Source organism: Triturus cristatus, chromosome 11 (assembly GCF_964204655.1).
Source record: "Triturus cristatus chromosome 11, aTriCri1.1, whole genome shotgun sequence".
In the NCBI taxonomy this organism is placed as follows: Eukaryota; Metazoa; Chordata; class Amphibia; order Caudata; family Salamandridae; genus Triturus; species Triturus cristatus.
The window spans coordinates 605479743-605499074 of NC_140594.1; the positions used below are offsets into that span (position 1 = coordinate 605479743).

The 19332-nt window shown below is 42.5% G+C and overlaps 1 protein-coding gene across 16 annotated transcripts in view; it reads right to left on the bottom strand.

The window, feature by feature from the left end:
- The window catches only part of TACC1 (transforming acidic coiled-coil containing protein 1), a 622392-nt gene that overhangs the window by 148131 nt on the left and 454929 nt on the right, over nucleotides 1–19332 (bottom strand). For all 16 annotated transcript variants that reach the window (XM_085633924.1, XM_085633923.1, XM_085633919.1 and 13 more), the window contains one exon: nucleotides 18175–18235. In XM_085633924.1, coding sequence (XP_085490050.1) covers nucleotides 18175–18235 — 61 coding nt within the window. The remainder of the gene's footprint in view (nucleotides 1–18174; nucleotides 18236–19332) is intronic.

Sequence of the window (19332 nt, forward strand, 5' to 3'; positions counted from 1 at the left end):
AGTCACACACAGACAACCACACACCCGACACCCGCAACACCTCACACCCAGTCTGGCCACAGTCACACACTTAACAACCACACACCCGACACCAGCAGGACCTCACACCCACTCTGGCCACAGTCACCCTCAGGCAACCACACACCTGACACCCCAAGACCTCACGCGCAATCTGGCCACAGTCACCCTCAGACAACTACACACCCGACACCCCAAGACCTCTCGCGCAATCTGGCCACAGTCGCCCTCATACAACCACACACCCGACACCCCAAGCCCTCACGCGCAATCTGGCCGGCTAGAACGGTCTCTTCTTAATGTTCCCTCTGGAGTTTGGTAAGGATCAGTCAAAGGAGAGGGTTTGACATGGGCGTAAGCCGGACGCGGGGTCCGTCACACTCTCGCACACATGCCAGCACGGGGGTGTCAGGCCCATCACGCGCACATGCCAGCAGGGGTGGGAGGGGATCAGGCCGGGGGCACCCACCTTCCTGCGCAGCCGGCCGGTAAGGATCGCCAGCAGGAACATCTTGAGCACCAGGGCAGCCGCGTAGAAAGTGAAGCAGCAGAACACCCTGTTCTCCATCATCGTGGCTGTGCAACGGCTGCTCTCTGCCGAGGATCACCGAGGAGTGCGCGGCTACGCGGGGAAGAGGCAGCCAGTTAAAGAAGGGGGAGGGAGGGAGAAATGGGGAAGGCGTAACGAGCCGGCCAGGACCTCCAACAGGAGAGGGAGTTGGTGGGCAAGAAAAGTCAGGAAGGGAGAGGTGGAGCGAGGGAGGAAGTGAAATAAGAGAGAGAGGAAGACACAAGGTAGTCAAAGAGGGGAGAAAGGGGACTCAAAGGGCAGGGAGGAAGACAAGCGGGGGTCGAAGAGGAGGCGGGGAGAGAGAGAGCTGCGAGGGAGGAAGAGTGGGAGGCCACAGCGGTCGGGAGAAACTAACAAGTCTTACGTGCTTGAGGGAATCGTCGTTGAGGGAATCGCCCTGAACACCACCGCCTTTCTCCGAGGCGAAGCAGAAATGCCTCGGAGAAACGCAGCGGCGGTTTCAGATTCGGGGGCGTGGCTAAAGAGTGGAAAGAACCGCAAGGAACACGCCCCCGAATCTGAAAAAGACGGAGCCTATTTGGAGGGACGGCTCTCTCCTCCAATGGCTGGCCTCCGTTTAGGAAGCCAGCCAATGGAGGAGAGGCAAAAAGAGAGGCGGGCTAAGGAGCCACTCTCAGAAACATTAAATCTCCGACTTCCGGTTCTGCCTTCGGCAGACCGGACGGTCCTTGACCTAAAAACAATAGATGGATGGAATGGTGTACAAGGTCAAACACCACCAGTCAAAGGTCTGTGCCTAAATCCCTCGTCTTTTTGCTCACCACACCATTCCAGTTTGGACCCAGCCATATGCAAATCAGTCTTGACCCTGCTCCCCATGGGAACTGTCCAGCCCGAACTGCAGGGCCAGGTCTTTCCTGGGTATTGATAGGTAGACTCCACTCAGAGCAAAGGTAGGAAGAATACAAACTATCTAAACAAAATATGTTACTGTTGAGCCTAAAATTAAGAGGGGCTGCGGGTAATATTCACGTTTGTGTTTCCCTCATAGATTGATCCAGCAGCTGGCAAGAATTCCCGCCTGTGCTATTTTCTCTGGATCGCCTAAATATATGTATGTGATCCGTATTAATATTGAGAAAGAAAAAAAAACCATAATTAGGATCAATTTAGTGGCCTCTTTGGGGAGGCTTGATGAAAATAGATAGTCCACTATCCCTATGCGTGATAGCAATTAAACAAATTAGGTACGGCAAGAATGCAAAATGTTTAATACTAGATTCTATGTTGTGTTGGAAAGAGTTGATGCCTGAACTCACTCTTTGAAGTGAGTAGCCCACCTGGTATGTGAGTTGTGTGAGAAGATGGGTGCATGCAGTATATATTGCTTAAACTCAAAACGCATGCAAGTTGTACAAGAGAAGATTGGTAAATGTAGTGCACATTGGTGAACCCCAAATTATGAGTGACTGATGTGAAGATTTTTTTTATACTGATCTAAACTGATGTACCATAACTTGACAAATCACAGCACATATGTGTGTGTATATATTGTCACGGGGCCCCCCTTGCTGGTGGTCATACCGGAACAACGGACGAATGGTGGCATGCTCATGGAAACCGGGATCCTCTCCTTTTTCCACAGACGGAGGATTCCACGGATTGGTTCACTTCAAGGGACCGAGACTCGTCCAGGATTACGAGCGGCCCCTTTAACTGGGAGCAGTATCCAGAAGACCCCGCCCCCTGGCCCTGCGTCATCAGCCCTATTCCTATTGAGTAAAACTTGGAAGCGTGGCTAGGTTTAAATCTTGCGCAAAACCAATGATTTAATTGAAATACGGACAAATATCTAAGAGGTGCTCCAGGGAACAGAAAGGAAACGGCCACCTACGTCCCAGTAATCCTCCGTTACTGCAGGTACACAGAGGGTAGGCACTAAAACAGAATATTGTTCCCGAGCAAAAAACAAAAAAGCATTCAAACATATAGTATTAAAGCATCAGTCCAATGAGATTTCAGTTCATTATATAGTCAGGAGGTATTCTTCTTTATTTTCTTATTTCTCAAAATTTCTCCTTGTGATCATTACACATTAGTTCATAGTAACAGATTGGCATAGATGTTGTAGCCAAGTTGTAGTCAACACGTGTTTCGTCTTGGGTTAATGGCCCAGCGACTTCCTCAGGGCAGGGACAATCTTTAAGAAAACAATTCACCACACCTCAGGTAAAACCTGTGTGTGGTCCCATACAGTATGGGTCTAAATGCAACTGGTATCCATCATGAGTCAGCAGTGCATATGTGTGCAAATATCTGATTACAATTCAAATTTTGAAGTGGGTGCCGTGAGGTTGCAGAGCATCAGAAGGTTGGCTGCGCTAAGCAAGTTTCTGTAGCGAGTATGAAGCGGACTGTCTCACTAACGATAACACTGTGATCGTCTGTGAGGCAGTCCGCTTCATACTCGCTACAGAAACTTGCTGAGCGCAGCCAACCTTCTGATGCTCTGCAACCTCATGGCACCGCTTCAAAATTTGAATTGTAATCAGATATTTGCACACATATCGACTGCTGACTCATGATGGATACCAGTTGCATTTAGACCCATACTGTATGGGACCACATACAGGTTTTACCTGAGGTGTGGTTGTTTTCTTAAAGATTGTCCCTGCCCTGAGGAAGTCGCTGGGCCATTAACCCAAGACGAAACACGTGTTGACTACAACTTGGCTACAACATCAATGACAATATGTTATTATGAACTAATGTGTAATGATCACAAGGAGAAATTTTGAGAAATAAGAAAATAAAGAAGAATACCTCCTGCCTATATAATGGACTGAATCTCATTTGACTGATGATTTAATACTATATGTTTGAATGCTTATTTGTTTTTTTCTCTGGAACAATATTCTGTTCTAATCCTATTGAGGACGAGGCATGGGACGCGAAGACAGACTGGGATAGACATCGGAACAGTGAAGATGCCGAAAGCAGAGCCCGAGAAGAGAAGCAGAGGAACGAGGGAGAAGATGCCCCGGTTCCCATACTGAAAGCCCAGCGAGGGATTCCCGAGACAGCAGGGGAGCCAGGAGGCCAACGTGCCCACCCATCGCCCAGCCACGCTCCAGGAGGAGCGTGGCTCTCACAGGTGCGTGCGCGGTTTGCGGGGTGGGCTGAGAGGCGGAAGAAGGTCGGCAGTGAGAAGTTGAACTAATTCCCCACAGATCTAGAACCATCCCGACTACTCTCTCCCTTCACGCAAATACCTTCCCCTGTGAAAGCACACCGTGTGTCTCCTCACTCCTTATCCCCTTTTTGGTGACGGTGGAAAAGTGGAGCCATTTTCTCACACCGCATTCTCTTATTTTTTTGTGTTTTGAGGAAAGCCTGAAGCAAGAAAGTATTCCCCACAAGAACGCCAGAGCATCCAGACGACTGAAAGAGGGATAACCTGTGGATAAGCATTATTCACAAAGACAAACCCTGGCAACACCAGTTAGACGCATGTATAAAATAAAACCCACTGAAACCCCTTTTGTTGTGGACCTCGCTTCTTCTACCCGCTCACATATATATAAACATTTTTGTTTAATCTATAAAATGATTAGGTGTTTTAATTGGAACTATGTATATGACTAGGAAACGAATGCAGATATATGATTGATAATAGTAGTATTTATATGTTTGCTCACAAGTGTTACCAATAAGCATTGACACAAGATATTTTTTGGTGTCTTGAAGAAGGTGGTCAGAACTGGCCTTATACCACTGAAACACGTTAACGCATATATAATGGTAAATTTGTGGAACATACTGTCACATTAGAGGAGAACTTTGTCATGATCATGTACCTGCATCGATTGATTGTACAAATTAGCTTATGTCTTGTGTGCTCTCTCTTTTTCTCTCTTCTAATTCTTTTTTATACATATGTTGATTATATGAATTATATGAATCTCAAAATTACGAACATCGAAAGGAGGTTAGATACTATGGAGAATCAATTGATCAATCATAATAGGAGCACAATCAAAGCTCCTATTATTGAACAATCTGTTAAGAGTCTTTTAAATGAAAATACTTCAACGCTCAAAAGAAATCTAGCCCCTCCCCCAGATCAGGGTATTGGGAGGCAAGAAAACCCAGTGATAGTTGAAGATGTCAACAGAAGTACTAAAGTTCATACAGGGAATGATGATCGCTCGGTCCCTGCTTTTATAAATTTGCCCCCGGAATGCAGCGCTTATGTTGCAGTACTTACAAATGTCCCTAAGTTGCGGAAAGATCAAGTAGAAACCTATGATGCTTTAAAAAATAAATCCCTCCACTGGCTATCCACTAAATGTGGCTTCCCTATGGAGAGGGCTAACCAGGTTATATTGACGCAGCGGGTGGGTTGGGTGGGTCCGCTTAAGAAAAAGGTGGATGGGGACTGTATTATCATCAATTTTCGATCCCCGTACTTGGCTCAAACTACTCTTGCCAATGCACCACGACCCTCAGCCTGGGAGTTTAATATGACCTTGTTACCCTTGAGATATTTTTATAGACACCTACTGGAAAACAAATTTGGTGATAACAATAATTCTCTGGCACATAGACTTACAAAATTCTCTATGCACCGACCATGCTTTACAATACCCACCTATAATAGATTCCAGGCCTTCGATTCCTTAGATCAAAATGATTGACTTAAGATGGTAAAGGCAAAACGAAAAACAGGACCCAAATGGGAAGAAGGAGATACTATGGGTGGGCAATCGACTTCTTTGTTAGCACTGTCGGAGCAGGAACCATTAACATTAACCAGTAACAGAGTTGTAGAGGATGATGCACCAGGTATAACCAACAGGGGTTTATCCCCAGGAACATCGGTTACAATTACACCAAATAATGCACCTGTAACACCTCCGATTGATACCCCGAGAGGTGACTCAGTCCTAGAAATAGGTTATAACCTAGTAACATGGAACATTGCAGGGTTATTCAGAAAACTGGATACACCATTTTGGTTGGACTTTATCAAGGCAGGATATGATTTTATTTGCCTTCAGGAAACATGGTGTAAAGAGAGTATCCATATAGAAGGTTACACCTCTAACTGGTTAAATGCACCTTTATCTATGGCTGGGAGAGCTAAAGGTGGTCTCCTCATTTTGATATCCAATAAATTATCTATGTGCAGGATTAAAAGTTACACCACAGTAGATACCCATTGTCAGTTGTTGCAATTAGAATGTACCAAAGGTAAAGATCTTCTTTTGGTGAATTATTACAATAATGTTTTTGATGCAACTAGGGACAAAGTCTTAATCCCGCTCGAAAAAGAGATCGAAAGGGTACTTACATCATCACGTAGACAGACAATTACTCTTTGGGCAGGTGATTTTAACATCCAACCCTGCCATTTGGCTATGACTAACTCCTGTGGCTTTAGGAAGGAGATTGGTGATGACGATGGGGCTGACCATTTATATTTACATTTTCCACATTGCAGGTATGGTACAGCACTGAATAAGTTTATGGTAAAACTTGATCTGGACCTTTTAAATTGCTCTAAGAACAAGGCTAACAAAAAGTGCCCGACTTTTACTGTTAGGAATGCGCAGACAAACATTGATCAAATCTTACTCTCCAGTAACGCCGAATTTTCGAATTTATGGATTGAGGAACAGGTCTTAAGTGATCCTAATAGCATCTCCATCTCTTTATTATGTTGGGGCAATAAGTATCCTAATGCACGGATTGTATTAATGATGTAGTCGTTACCCGAATTAATGGTATGAGAGTAAAATGGGCGGGAATTGATCCCCAAAAAATGCACAAGAAGGTAGTAGAGAGTGTAGGAAGGAGATAGATTATTTTCTCAATGATGAAGTAACCCCCGAGATATTGCTATTTAATTTTGTTAATATTAATGGAATCATAGAAGGTTTATTCACCCAAAAAAGTCGTGGTAATAAGGAATTAAATCTAGGGTGGTTCGACAAAAATTGTACTAGAACATTACATGATCTAAAAGACGCCCTGAGTAAAATACCACGCGACAATTTATCTATCAAAATTCTAAGGGCTAACTATAAATTGGCACTTTCAAACAGGAAGAATGAACTCCGAGATGAAGCATGGAATAATCTCAACCTAGCAATAGATACTAATAATAGTAAATTGTACTGGGCAACTATCAATAGTTCTTTCCTAAAGAATGATAGTGTACCAGAAATAACGTCATATGTACATTGTAACGCATGGATTGAACATTTTTCGGAAATTTTTAATCCCGATAGCTTCATTTTAAATCCAACTATATGTAACGAATTTTTATGGTTACCATTACCATTGTCAGTAAGCTTAGATAAAGTAAAAGAGGGTTTAATTAATAGTAAAGGAGGTAAAGCGTCTGGCCCAGATGGGGTGCCGGTGGATTTATATAAAACTGAAATGAATCTCTGGGCCCAATTTTAGTACGATTTTTTAATGCAGCAGTAGTAGGTAATCTCCCGGAGACATGGGGCCAGTCTATAATTATCCCTCTTTTTAAAAAAGGATCTAAATCTGAGGCATGTAATTACCGTCCTATCTCTTTATTAGATGCATCTATCAAAATAATGAGTAGAATTATTTTGAAGAGATTGGATTCATGGGCAACAGAGAATGGGATTTTATCAAAGGTTCAATACGGATTCAGGAAAGGTTTGGGGACATTAGAACAGTGTATTAATCTTGACCTTCTTATTAATAAATACACTGTTGCTAAAGAGGGCAATCTGTATCTTTGTTTTGCTGACCTAAGCAGTGCCTTCAATCTCGTGGATCACGCCATTTTATGGCGTGTTTTACTCGAATTAGGGGCACCCAATGAAATTGTACATTTTTTAGCTAGGTTGTATGCCAAACTAACTTGTAAAGTACGCTTTGGTCCTGCTGGCGAATGCACTCCTTTTCTTAAGGTTACTAGAGGCATTCGTCAGGGTTGTGTCCTGGCACCACTTTTATTTTTATTATTTATTAATGAAGTTGACACAACCCTTGGCCAGATTTCTGCAGATGCTCCGCTTATAGATGGGAAAACAGTGCCAATTCTACTATATGCGGATGATGCCGTTTTAATATCACGTACCCAGATTGGTTTGCAACGATTAATTAATGAGTTTACCTCATTTATTTTAAGTAGAAAACTTTTGATAAATAAAACCAAGACCTTTGCGATGATCTGTGGGAAGAAAACTAAACTAGGGGGGTTATCCTTTTTTATTGAAAATGTAAAGATGCAAACGGTCAAGACATTTTGTTACCTTGGTTTGACGTTTTCAGGGGACGGAAAATGGACACAGGAATATGATAATATTAGTCTTAAAATGAGTAGGAACACCAATAGTATATTTAGATTTTCATCCAAATTAGGGGCGAGACGAATCAGAGATATGATGGTGATTTATAACGCCAGATGTGTTTCATCAGCACTTTACGGAGCGGGCATATGGGTCATAAAAGTTGCCCAACGCTGCAGCAAGATGAAAATAGGTTCCTTAAGAAGTTATTGTGCGTACCATCCTCAGCTTCAACAGCTTTAATTCATGCTGAAGTGGGAATTGAACACATTTCCGATATGGCTGCATTACGCCCCTTGACTCTTTGGCGCTCAATCTAGTCAAAGACTGAAACAATATTCACTCAAGCAATCATTAAAGATTGCTTGAGGCTTGACCATTCTAATCGAATCCCGTGGCTTATATACATCCAATATTGGTACCATCTTCTATTTGGATGTAATATTTTTCTTGAACCGGAGGCCGCAGCTTCAATCCCAAAAAAAGAGTTAAAAGAGGGGTTTTTAACCTACAAGAAGGAGATAAGGGAAAGGTCATCCAGGACGCTACCAACCGTTATTTTGTATCGGGAGTTAAATTTAAATATTGGGTTTCAGACTTATCTATCCTCTATTACTCGTAACTCACATAGATTTGTTTTAACCCGGCTTAGATTGGGAATTGCCCACCATTTAGTGGCATTTCCGCAAATGAAAAGTGGTACTAAATCTCTTTGCCCATGTGATAATACCTCAAGACAAAGCTGCTGTCATTTTTTATTGTTTTGTAAGTTTTATTGTTCCCTGAGGAAATTTTATCTTAAACCTATCTTTTTAAAATATAATGTTCGATCCACAAAAACGGCTATGAAGCTGGTATCATCTCTAGAAGGCCCTGACATCTGTTTTTATGTGGCTCTGTATATATTGAAGTGTATAGTTGCTAGGAAAGCAATAATTATTAATTAGGATTACTTTTACCTGCTGAGTACAATTTGTGATGCTGCGTTTACGTGCTAATGTGTTTTTGTTTGTATATATATGATTTTTCGGAGTATGAAGGACCTTTTCTAGAAGGCTATTATGGATTTTAATATTGTGTGGAATATGTAAGTCCCCCCAATGTGAGAGGAATTAATTATTAATTATTAATTGTTGTGTCTTGTAATTTATATTACAGCTATGATGGGATTTTAGTTTATGATATATTGTTTGTATATTGTTCTGCTTATATGGTTATATTTTATAAACCGAATAAAAGCATTTTTGAACTGCACTGATGTGTGTTTTTGTTATGCTATGATTTTTTAACAAAGGTGAAGTCTTTTTATACTTATAGCCTTTTATGGGATGTATGCCCTATTATGTACATGAGGGATTAGTGTATAGTATGTTGATTTATGTAACAATATGTTTGTATTAAATATTTCATATGGTCAGTAACCTCTGTGGTACTATACTTGTTTTTTGGGGTTGTATGTATGAGTTGTGGATAAGTTGGAGACTGTTTGCGAGATGGAATTTTAATGAATGAGTTTCTGTGGCAATTTTTGATTCCAAAGGGAATCCTTTATGACTTTATAGTCTGATACGGAGCCCTGTCTCTTTGGTTTGATCGGCCTCTCTCATTTCATTTCCTTTACTACCCTCTGATAAGCCTAACTGCTGACTCACACTATCACAAAAAGAGCATTTGGGTTATCATGTTGCCTCTGTAAACCAACTGGGGTTTGCCTGGACTCTTAGCACAGTGTACCTTGTTTTGGCCACTATATAAAGAGCCAGCTTTCCTACACATCAGAGAGGAGCTTTACCTTCAGTCTGAAGATCATGCCTCTATCAATACCTGATCAATGTCTTTCCATAGTGAAGAGGTGGAGGAAATTCTCAGTTCAATGAAATGTTGTCAAAGAGGTCTATTCTGTTTCAGAAATGACACAGGACTTTATTGGGCTAAGGAACTGGCGAGTACTAGAGCAAGAGCATCAGTATAATTGGAATCAAAATATTCTCAGGCTACGTCTTTGACGTTAATATCAGCCAGACAATGTAAATTCCCAAGATTTCTGGCTAGAGCCAATGATGCTAGGAAATGGTGAATCAATCCTGAATGGCATGGTGGGTGCCTACTGGCAGGTAAAGATGGCAGTCTACAGGGGGCTGATGTGGGTATAGACAGAGTCCTCAAAAGGGATCATTTTGGTGAGATTATTCTGGGAGATCAAAAGAAAGGGTTGGTAAATGGCAGCAAGGTCTCCAGAAATTAATCTGCGAATGTGCATCTAATAAGGTAAACAGAGCAAACAATACTGGGGAAGAAGGAGAAGAAGTAATACACAATACATATGTTCAGCATGAGGAAGAACACTTTTATTGAGTAATAGATTTTGATGAAAGAACACATTTGGCAAACTTAGCCAGATTGCTAGTTTTGAAGTGGCTACATAAAGGGATTATAGTGAGGTAATGTATCATTGCAAGATGGGCCTGGACGTGGGATTTATCAGTTCTTAAGGTATTTTATCATTAATTATATAGCAAGAGCAGACACTTCAGTATGGTAACAGTAGGTGAGTTGGGATACTTTAATGGGAACAATTCAGAGAACATGCAAATAAATTGTGTGGGGATTTGGTCAACTGAACGGGAGTGGAACTGTGTTTTTGTGTGAGGAACCTGTTCTGAGGTGTGGGTGTATTCCATAACCTTGGGCTAAGGATGGAGGATTACTTTCATATTTTTTCTCTCTCTTAGCATTTCAAAGTTTGAGTCTGTTGAGGGGTTAGGTTCCTAGGTTGCACTGATTGCCACTTTCTCTGCAAGCTACGCTAGTGAGTTTGACATCACATGCTGAAGGTGATGCAGAAGGTCTCACTAAGGATGCAAGGTTCCAGACAGAAGAGGTGTAAATCATTCCCGTTCATGTCTAGCAAACATAATGAATGAAGGAGTGGTCAGTGTTGGAGATGGGAAATTCTGTTTCAATTGGATTGCGCTTCATTTAGGAGCTGCAAATAGAGGGTTAGTTGGGAGAGAGGCAGGATTTGAGGTGGTGGGTATCAATGGTGTGGCTGGCATAATGGTTTAGTTTTATTTCAAGGCTGGTCAGGAGGAACTCTTGGCACCTCGATAGTCAGGCTTAAGATATTAGGGCAGAGGAAAGACCCTCTGACCAAGTGGTACTTTGGATGGGGGCCTCCTGAAGGGTTGGGGGTCATCTGCGCCGCCTGCATTACGCCCCTGATTTGGCACAAAAAAATTAAAATTTAAAACGGTCATAACAGAGACATCGCCCTTGATCTTTGTCGGGTGGATCATTGACCAACTCAAAAGTGAAAAAGACAACGGAATTAAAACAAGAACAGAAATGGAAGTAACATTCTGGCCCGTTGAAGGCAAATGCCAAGAGGAAGTTGCCGAGGAGGGAAGACAGAAAGCTCACACGTCAAGGCAGGAAAACATTTTTATCACTTACCTAAACCAACACTACACTAAAAATCGCACTCAGAGGTGTCACAACCACTTGTATCCTGTAGAGCAACCTGTCTTGTAATCATTTTAATATCTGTGGTCCCGATTTAGTTTGCATTTGCGTAGGTAGTTGCCAAACACAGAGTGACATAAAGCTGGCCACACAGCAGCATTGATCAAATTCCAGCACAAATCATACTTAGATGTGGAAAATTGATCTAACACATTAACAAATGGTTTTCTATTGTAAAACGCCATAATGAGGATCATGAATCCAAAGGAGGGTGTAACAGGGAGAAACCCGCACAATTACCCCTAAGATTTCACACAAAGTCAGGTCTACTAAAGTGCCATAGCCTACTTTGGTGTGAAATCCTAGTGGCAAATGAAACGGGCAGTTATTTCTGCAGAATTTAATATAGCTTACCCCCTGTGTGGTTGTCAGTACTTAAACATTTGTAGAGGTCGGGATGTATCTTGAATGCAAAGGTCATGCACGACCCTGGTGGCTCACCTTTGCGACCCTGGTGGCTCACCTTTCCAAGGCGTAAAAGTTAGCGTGGTGTTAAAATAGTATTTTTGGCTTGAGCGTCACTGATATGGCACTGCACACATTTTTAGCATTCGAGCTGCAGATTTCCACACAGTGTACCGCTGCCGGGCATTCAGTGCCTTCGAGTCTCTGCTGGCAAAGGAAGGTTTAGAGACTTGGTGATTTCAGAGCACGTGTTCTCTGAGCCCCTCCCTTCGGCTTGCTCATTGACAGTTCCTCTCCTATCAATGTTAGAACAGTAATACGAGGAGAATACATATTTGTTCTTCATTCGGTATCAGAGTCTGTGCTTGTACAGCAATCTATCCTGTTGGCAAACTAGCAATACCTGTAATGAGGCAACCCTAGTCATGCCCCGACCCTAAAGCCATTGGTCTGGAAGAAGTAGAAAAGAAGGAGTGTTACAAACAAAGCCCTGTGGCTTTTTAGGTCTTGCCTATGCAGCACGCAAGCGCTGCTTTGGAGACCTTTTGGAATCGTTCCAGGCTTCTCTTGAAACTAGTGCATGTTTTGCACTGTTTCCTATTAGCCCTCGTGCATGTCTGGCGTTTTCCTTGCGGGAGCGAGCAGCGGCGCCATCTGTTAGCAATATCGCGCCTGCTGCTGCTCGCTCCCACAAGGTAAACACCAGACATGCCCTCAGTGTCAGTATCCTGTTACTAATGACTTTACTGCCCTCTTCCCTTGGGATGTGTTTCCTTGGGAACCCCGATGGCTCTAAAAATAGGTTTTTAGACTCCACGTTCTTGGAAAGGCTTTCATTTAATTTCTGGCATGCTTACGAGATACAATAGAAGTATCCTGTCTTGTTCCCGGTCATTTTTTGAGCAGTATTTTTCAGTCAAAAATTATTTTTACCAGTCAGGATTTTCATATGCCAATACCAAGCAGGCTCCAACACGAGCGACCGTTTTAGTTTAATCTACTAAATGGAGCAGTTCTGTCCAAAATAATCCAGCCATTCTACCTGGGCTCTTTGAAAATGTAAAATGTGCGTAGGATATTCAGATGTGTTGCTGTGTTTATCTCTGTTATCGGACGTTGTTTTCCACGTACGCTCAGCGCATTGCTGCGTTCTCCACAAGCACGCGACAATGCAACATGTCCAGCAGAGTTGTTTCTTATTCATATCATTTCCATATTCCGTAATGATGGAAATTGACTGGGATTCCACGTGTATGCTCAGTGCCGGGAATAAATAATGCATGCGCTCTTTTCTTTTAAATCTTTTTTTCGCTGAGCTCAGCTAGAATTCCGACAAAGCACACTTATAATTGAGTGCAGAGAATGCAATCTATCTAACACAGGACCAAAATAAAGGAAACATTTTCAGGGAATTATTCATCCGAATAAATAACAGCTGTGGTACCGTAATACACATTAGCAGCTCTGCATAACGGACTATTTTTAAAAGGACTATGTGTTTTGCGTCAGAGGGTCCTAAAACGTGCACGCTGATTAACTGAGGAAATGTTATCCAAGGCGCACACGTAACTCTGGACATATGCAATGTACTCCATTTCTCTAGAGATTCCCCCTCCCTCACAGATACATTTTGGCTTATCATCCGGATTTTGTTTAATTGAAAGTGACCGCCGCATGATTTTTGTGGTGCATCTGCAAGGTAGCAAAACAACTCATTGTGTAGGGTGGCTCATAAAAAAATCCCCTGAAATTAACTGTCTGGGGGATGTCTACTGTACTAAAACAGAATTAATGAATCTGTGCTTTGCAATTGCTAATGCACAAAGGAGGGGACTAGGACAGCTGCTCGCATGGGCTCATCCTCATTAGAGCTACCATATGACACTGGGACTCTGTGTCCCAGTCTTGTGCTTTTTTAAAATAACCATGCATTCTGGGATCTGTAGTCTTCTCAATACAATTGAGCCATTGCATTTCTCTAAGAGAAAGAATGTAAGGCTTATCTTAGCAGGCGCATCCCTAACTCTTTGCTCTATGGCAGACTAGCTGCCCCTTGGACTAGGATGAAAGAACTTCAGTTCAGGTCACCAAGGAACAAAAGGGTCCAGAAGCTTAGCTTTGTGTTAGTGATGATTAGAAAAATGTCCACAGGCCTACATTTGTGTCTTGTGGGATTATACATGTTAATTAATTCTTGCCTGGGCACAATCATTGTAAATTGGAAGTCATTACGAATGGGGACCAAGCCATGAGGCCTCGGATGGCACTTGGATGTCAACGTGTTGGGTTCTAGGCAGCCGAGCTCTATTGAGGGGAGGCTCATGTCCCTTTTCAAGGCGATATTTATACAGTATGGATCCTACACCCATACTAACCTCCTTGCCTATCTCTTTGGTTTTAAGACCACTATACCCTAGGAATGCACAAACTCTTTGTCTCTTTCACATTCTGTCTCACTGCCTTTCTGTTACATTCACTCTCTTGCTGTATCTTTCTTTCCCTCTTTCTGCCTCACTCTTACGTTTTCCCCACATACTCCCTTTCACTCTCTCCTGCTCTCTTTCTCATGTTTCCTCTCAAACTACTTCTCTCTTTCTTTCTTTCCCTCGGTCCCCCATTCTCTAATTCTGCTTCATGTCTTTCTATTCTGTCTTTCTCAACCTCACACTCTTTTCTGCGTGCTCTCATTCTCTCGCACCGTTCCTCTCGCATAAAACGATTGATGAGCATTCCCCGGAAGTCTGAGTCACCTGCAAATCATTGAACCGAATCCAGGCAGGACAACTCCCCCTTTTAACCTTCCGAGCTCGATAAAATGAGTGTCATTGACTTAGCACATGCTCCTTACGGTGCTGCGAAACAGTAACACTGTGGCATCAAGTGTTACATACAGATACATTACTAAAAAAAATGAATCCTACTTGTCAATTCTTCACTTATTGTTCATTAAAGCTCACAGCAATACGTATGGAGTTCAGGTGGCAGTTTATTAAACTGTTCTCACTACCCTTCTAATTCAAGCTGGAGTGCATGCCTCACCCTCTATACATTTTGCTTAGCTAAAAAACGTCAAGAAGAGCCCCGACGGCAAAGATCATGTCTGGTGAAGCTGAGCCACCCCCTGGCGCACTCCCGCCTGGCGCAGTGCCTCTCTGCCCTGTCGAGCTATGTGGTCGGTTTTGCATACGTTCCCATTCTGCAATTTCTAAATACTGTAAATGAGAACTGCAAGCACCAGTATTTGCATCTATTAATTAAAGTAAAAAAACAAGCACTTCTGGCAGTCACAAGTCACCAGCATGCGACAACTCTTTTGGGACCTTATAAGTGTTTAGCCATGCAGCAGTTGATGTTGCACCAAGGATATTGTGTCGGATATCTAAACACTTATAAGGTCCCAAAGGCGAGACCTATTGGCTATGCCAATGCTTGTTTGAGACATGGCAGGGGACGGGTTGCAGTGAAAGGGTCTTAAGAAACCAAACTGACAATGAGATGGGGTAATGGAAAACAAGAAGAAGAAAAAACAATAGAGATTAATGATCATCACATCACTCACGATGCGGTTTTATATGAACAAAGCAGTCTACAAACAATTGGCAGGACAAATGCGGAGAATTATTCCCACATGCAATTTCCAGGTTTGAGTCCCCTTCTTCGGCTCAACATCCCGTGATTCTGGGCAAATCACTCAATCATCCCGTGCCTAAAAATTTAATTTATTTATTTCTTGGTTAAAGTACACTAATGCTCTAAGGCCAAATGTTTACTAAAAAAAAGACTGCCAAAAATAATCCAGAAAGTTCGATGCTTAGGCCGGTCACATTTTTCACCAAATTAAATTCCGTTAATTATAAGATTAAGCCAGGCATTAGCAAAATATCTTATACAGTTCAAGCATCCCGATCTTCTGATTTACATACTTTGTCCCATGATGTATTAAAATGGTGCCGGTTGTAAAATGGTTAGCTCTTCAATGAATGCGCAATATATATCCCAGAGGGCAATACAACTGCTTACGCCTCTAAATACAAGTAACATACTTTGCGCCAGATCACACTGGTGAGCTCACATCTTTTAATTGTTACGATCTTAAAAGCTAAAGCTCCACCCATGATGAAGAAGTAGTTCACCTTCCTTGAGTCAAAGTATGTTTGGAATTCACTGTTGAGCCTAAATTGTCAGCTACATTGTGAAATGTTGGGCCACTAGATGCCAGAGTTGGGTGGTGCAGGCTTGCATCTTAAACTGCTTGTCACACTACAATGCAGTTGAAATAATAATAATTAAATAAATTTTAAAACAAGAAAGAAAAACAAGCCTACGCAGAAGGTTCTAACACTGCTTTAGGACCAGGTTTGCACTGGTGGTTCTAGCGCATCTTTAAAATACAAAAATAGACAGTGTGACCAAAACCATGCAGGACTGTTTGGAAATGATTTACTTAATGACTTTCTGCATGTAATGTTTTATTGGAATATTTCAGTTATTCGCACAAATCAATCGTAAGCTTTCTATGCGATATAATGCCTTTATAAATTCTATTATCATACAAAAGCACTGAGATAACTGGACCATGTACCCAAAATGGATGATTCGCTTCATTGTTAACAACTGTGACCAATAAGTATATACTAAACTCAAATGTTTGGCTGCTAAAGCGTGGACTAAGTATTATGGCCAGACAGCAGCTATGGGCAGTGCTTAATTTGTAAAACAGTAAGTGCCAGGGCTCTGACAGGGAGGCCACTGCAGCTTGCACCACCCATCGCCCTTGTCCTCTCTACCAAAACAACTATTAATGTCTCTCTCGCATGTAAATGCAACAGTTCAGATTATTCCAGGTCCCCAAAGCTAAAGGAATGGCTGGGGAGGCAGGTATTAGCAATTTTAATGTATATTGTATTCCTAAACATCCGTGGCTCTGCTCATCTCTAAATTAGATGAGCAGCATGTGGTGGACTGTTCTATGTATGGTGTTGACAATTAGGTGCCGGTGCCGAGCACCGGAAACCAAGTAAGTGCCGGTGCTTAGCACCGGAAAGCCCCGGCTCAAATTTAAGCACTGGCTATGGGCCTCAGCCTGATCACACAGGCAAGAGCGCAGTGGCATCAACACAGGGAAGGACCGGAGCTCCGTGTGCAGACTTAGGACCGGATTTAAATCTGGGCGGAGCCTACTTTGTCACAAGGGTGACAAATATCATGTTTGCTGTTTCCATAGGATATAATGGGATTTGTATTTCAGCGGACGGGATACCCGTCACCATTGTGACGGAGTAACCGGTCTACCGAGATCTAAATCAGGCCCTCAGTCCTATAGCTGCTACAGAATAGGATGGATTGGTTACAGGTGATGATGCACGTCCCATTAGTCAGTAGTCAGTGATAACGTAATTCAAGCAGTTTCAGGCCTAGTCAGGTCTGACAAAGCCCACCTTGGAAAACAGCTCACTGACACAGATGAGACTCACAAGGGTCTTCAGTTACCTCAGACCCACTCTGGCTAACTGAGATAGACAGAGGCCGTCATCCCAGTAAAGTGCCAGAAAGACTTGGGCTTGTGCAACCACATGTCAAAATGAAGCAAGCTAGAGGTCTGCTACTGGCAAACTTGGAGGTTCATTTTTATTAATTTTATTTTACAAACATGCAATATGCATTAAAAGTGTAAATGTATTACAAAGTAAAAATGATGCCATATACACTTGGCATTCACATGTTTACAAGAACAATAAGTAAAAGAATGACCCATTATAAAAAATAAATTTATAACAAAAATGAAATAAATGCAGATATAAAAGATGTTTGTCCACTAGTGCAGCCACCTAAGTGTACTATTTTTTAGGTGACTGCGCATGCCTGTAAGCCAAATACTGTCACTTAAAATGATGTGCTCTAATGCCTGAAGAAGGCTGGCACACTGTCCCATGCTGTATACCGTGATGGGTGGAAGCAAAATGTATATGATACTTGAACAGACAAGTGAATGAAGTGGCCTGCCCAAAACCCCCAGACTGATGTATAAGTATGTACAGTATGCTATTTTTGGAACACATAAGGCTGGAGAGCAACTAAAGTGGTGTATAGGTTAAACTTAAAAATAATGGTGTCTGTAAGTACTCTCCCTCCCACTTCACAATGACCACCGACAAAGCAAACGTTTTATGTCATCTATGGTCACTTACTGTGCAGCCAAAAGAGGGTGCATCTCAAATATCCTAGCACAGGGAAACAATTCCTTGCAGGTGTATGCCAAGAGTATGGCCCACATGCATTATTGTATATGCAGACCCATTATATTTCAAAAATGTAGCTCACCAGTCAGATCATCCACAGAAAATGATAGCTTGGCCATACCTGTGTGCAAACATCCAACATAAGAGACTGAGCTTCATAGTTCTTCACCTGGCAGCCACTCCTGCGGAGAGAAAAGAACAGAGTTTTTTCAGTTTGGACTGTGTGTGGTTCACAACGTGAGACAGAAGGAAACGCAGAGGACAGAGCGAGAGTCACAAACCCAGATCTGATACCTTACCATTATGACCAGTAGTGGACAAAGATGTAGGAATCATCACTCTAAAGGCACAATGATTATTTCTCCCTTGGTAATTCTCCCCCATGGCCTTCCGTCCCCCCCCCAAAAAAACCATTTGACATGATCTCCACTCTCCAGTTTGGTCATTAACAGCTACGTGTCACCCTCTGATCAGCGGTACATATATGTAGTGAAGTAGGTTCATTAGCACCAGGGACCAAAGGCATGAGGAGTAAACCCAAGTTCGATTACCGCTGTATTTTACTACCCAAACAGCAGCCAAAGGTCCCATTTTCTTTGCGTGTACTTGGGCATATAGCAGTCTTGTCATGACACAGATGCTGAAATATATTCCAGACTTTCCAACTTTTAAACGTGTTTCTCTGTGGGAGAGGATGGGGAGTGCTTAATTTGAGCAGGTTATTTTCAGGTGGAGACACAGGCTCGGTTTTCGGGGGATCAGCATTTTGATTCCACAACAGACTCATCTAGAGCAAGAGAAAAAAACAAAAAAGGCAGAAAGAAGGAAAAATGTTGACAAAGGGAAAAAGCAGAGACGAAAAATCCTCTAAAACTGAGATAAAGTGGCAAGGAGTGTCTGGTGGCGGATTAAAGCATCATCAGGTGGATTGAAAGAAACGCAGCCCTGGTACTTGGCTCCCTGACTTTGAATAGCCCTAGCCGCAGGCGTCTGAGAAAAACATTGGGCACCCCCACTTATTCTTTTACAAATTAGGCACCGAGTAGGTGTGTGGTCTTGGAGGGGCGGGCTTTGTGCCGAGCATATCTTATAATGCGCTTCCACCAGCTCTTCCCCTGAGTAAAAGAGGCAACGGAAGAATCTCAGTCTGCCAACAACATGCTGGGGGGGGGGGGGTTTCGCACCCTGTAGCGGACACCAGTGGTGCAGATTTAATGTAATTGCAAGTACAATTATATAGCCCTTACTAACACTAATGCGGCATTGAAGAGCTTTACGT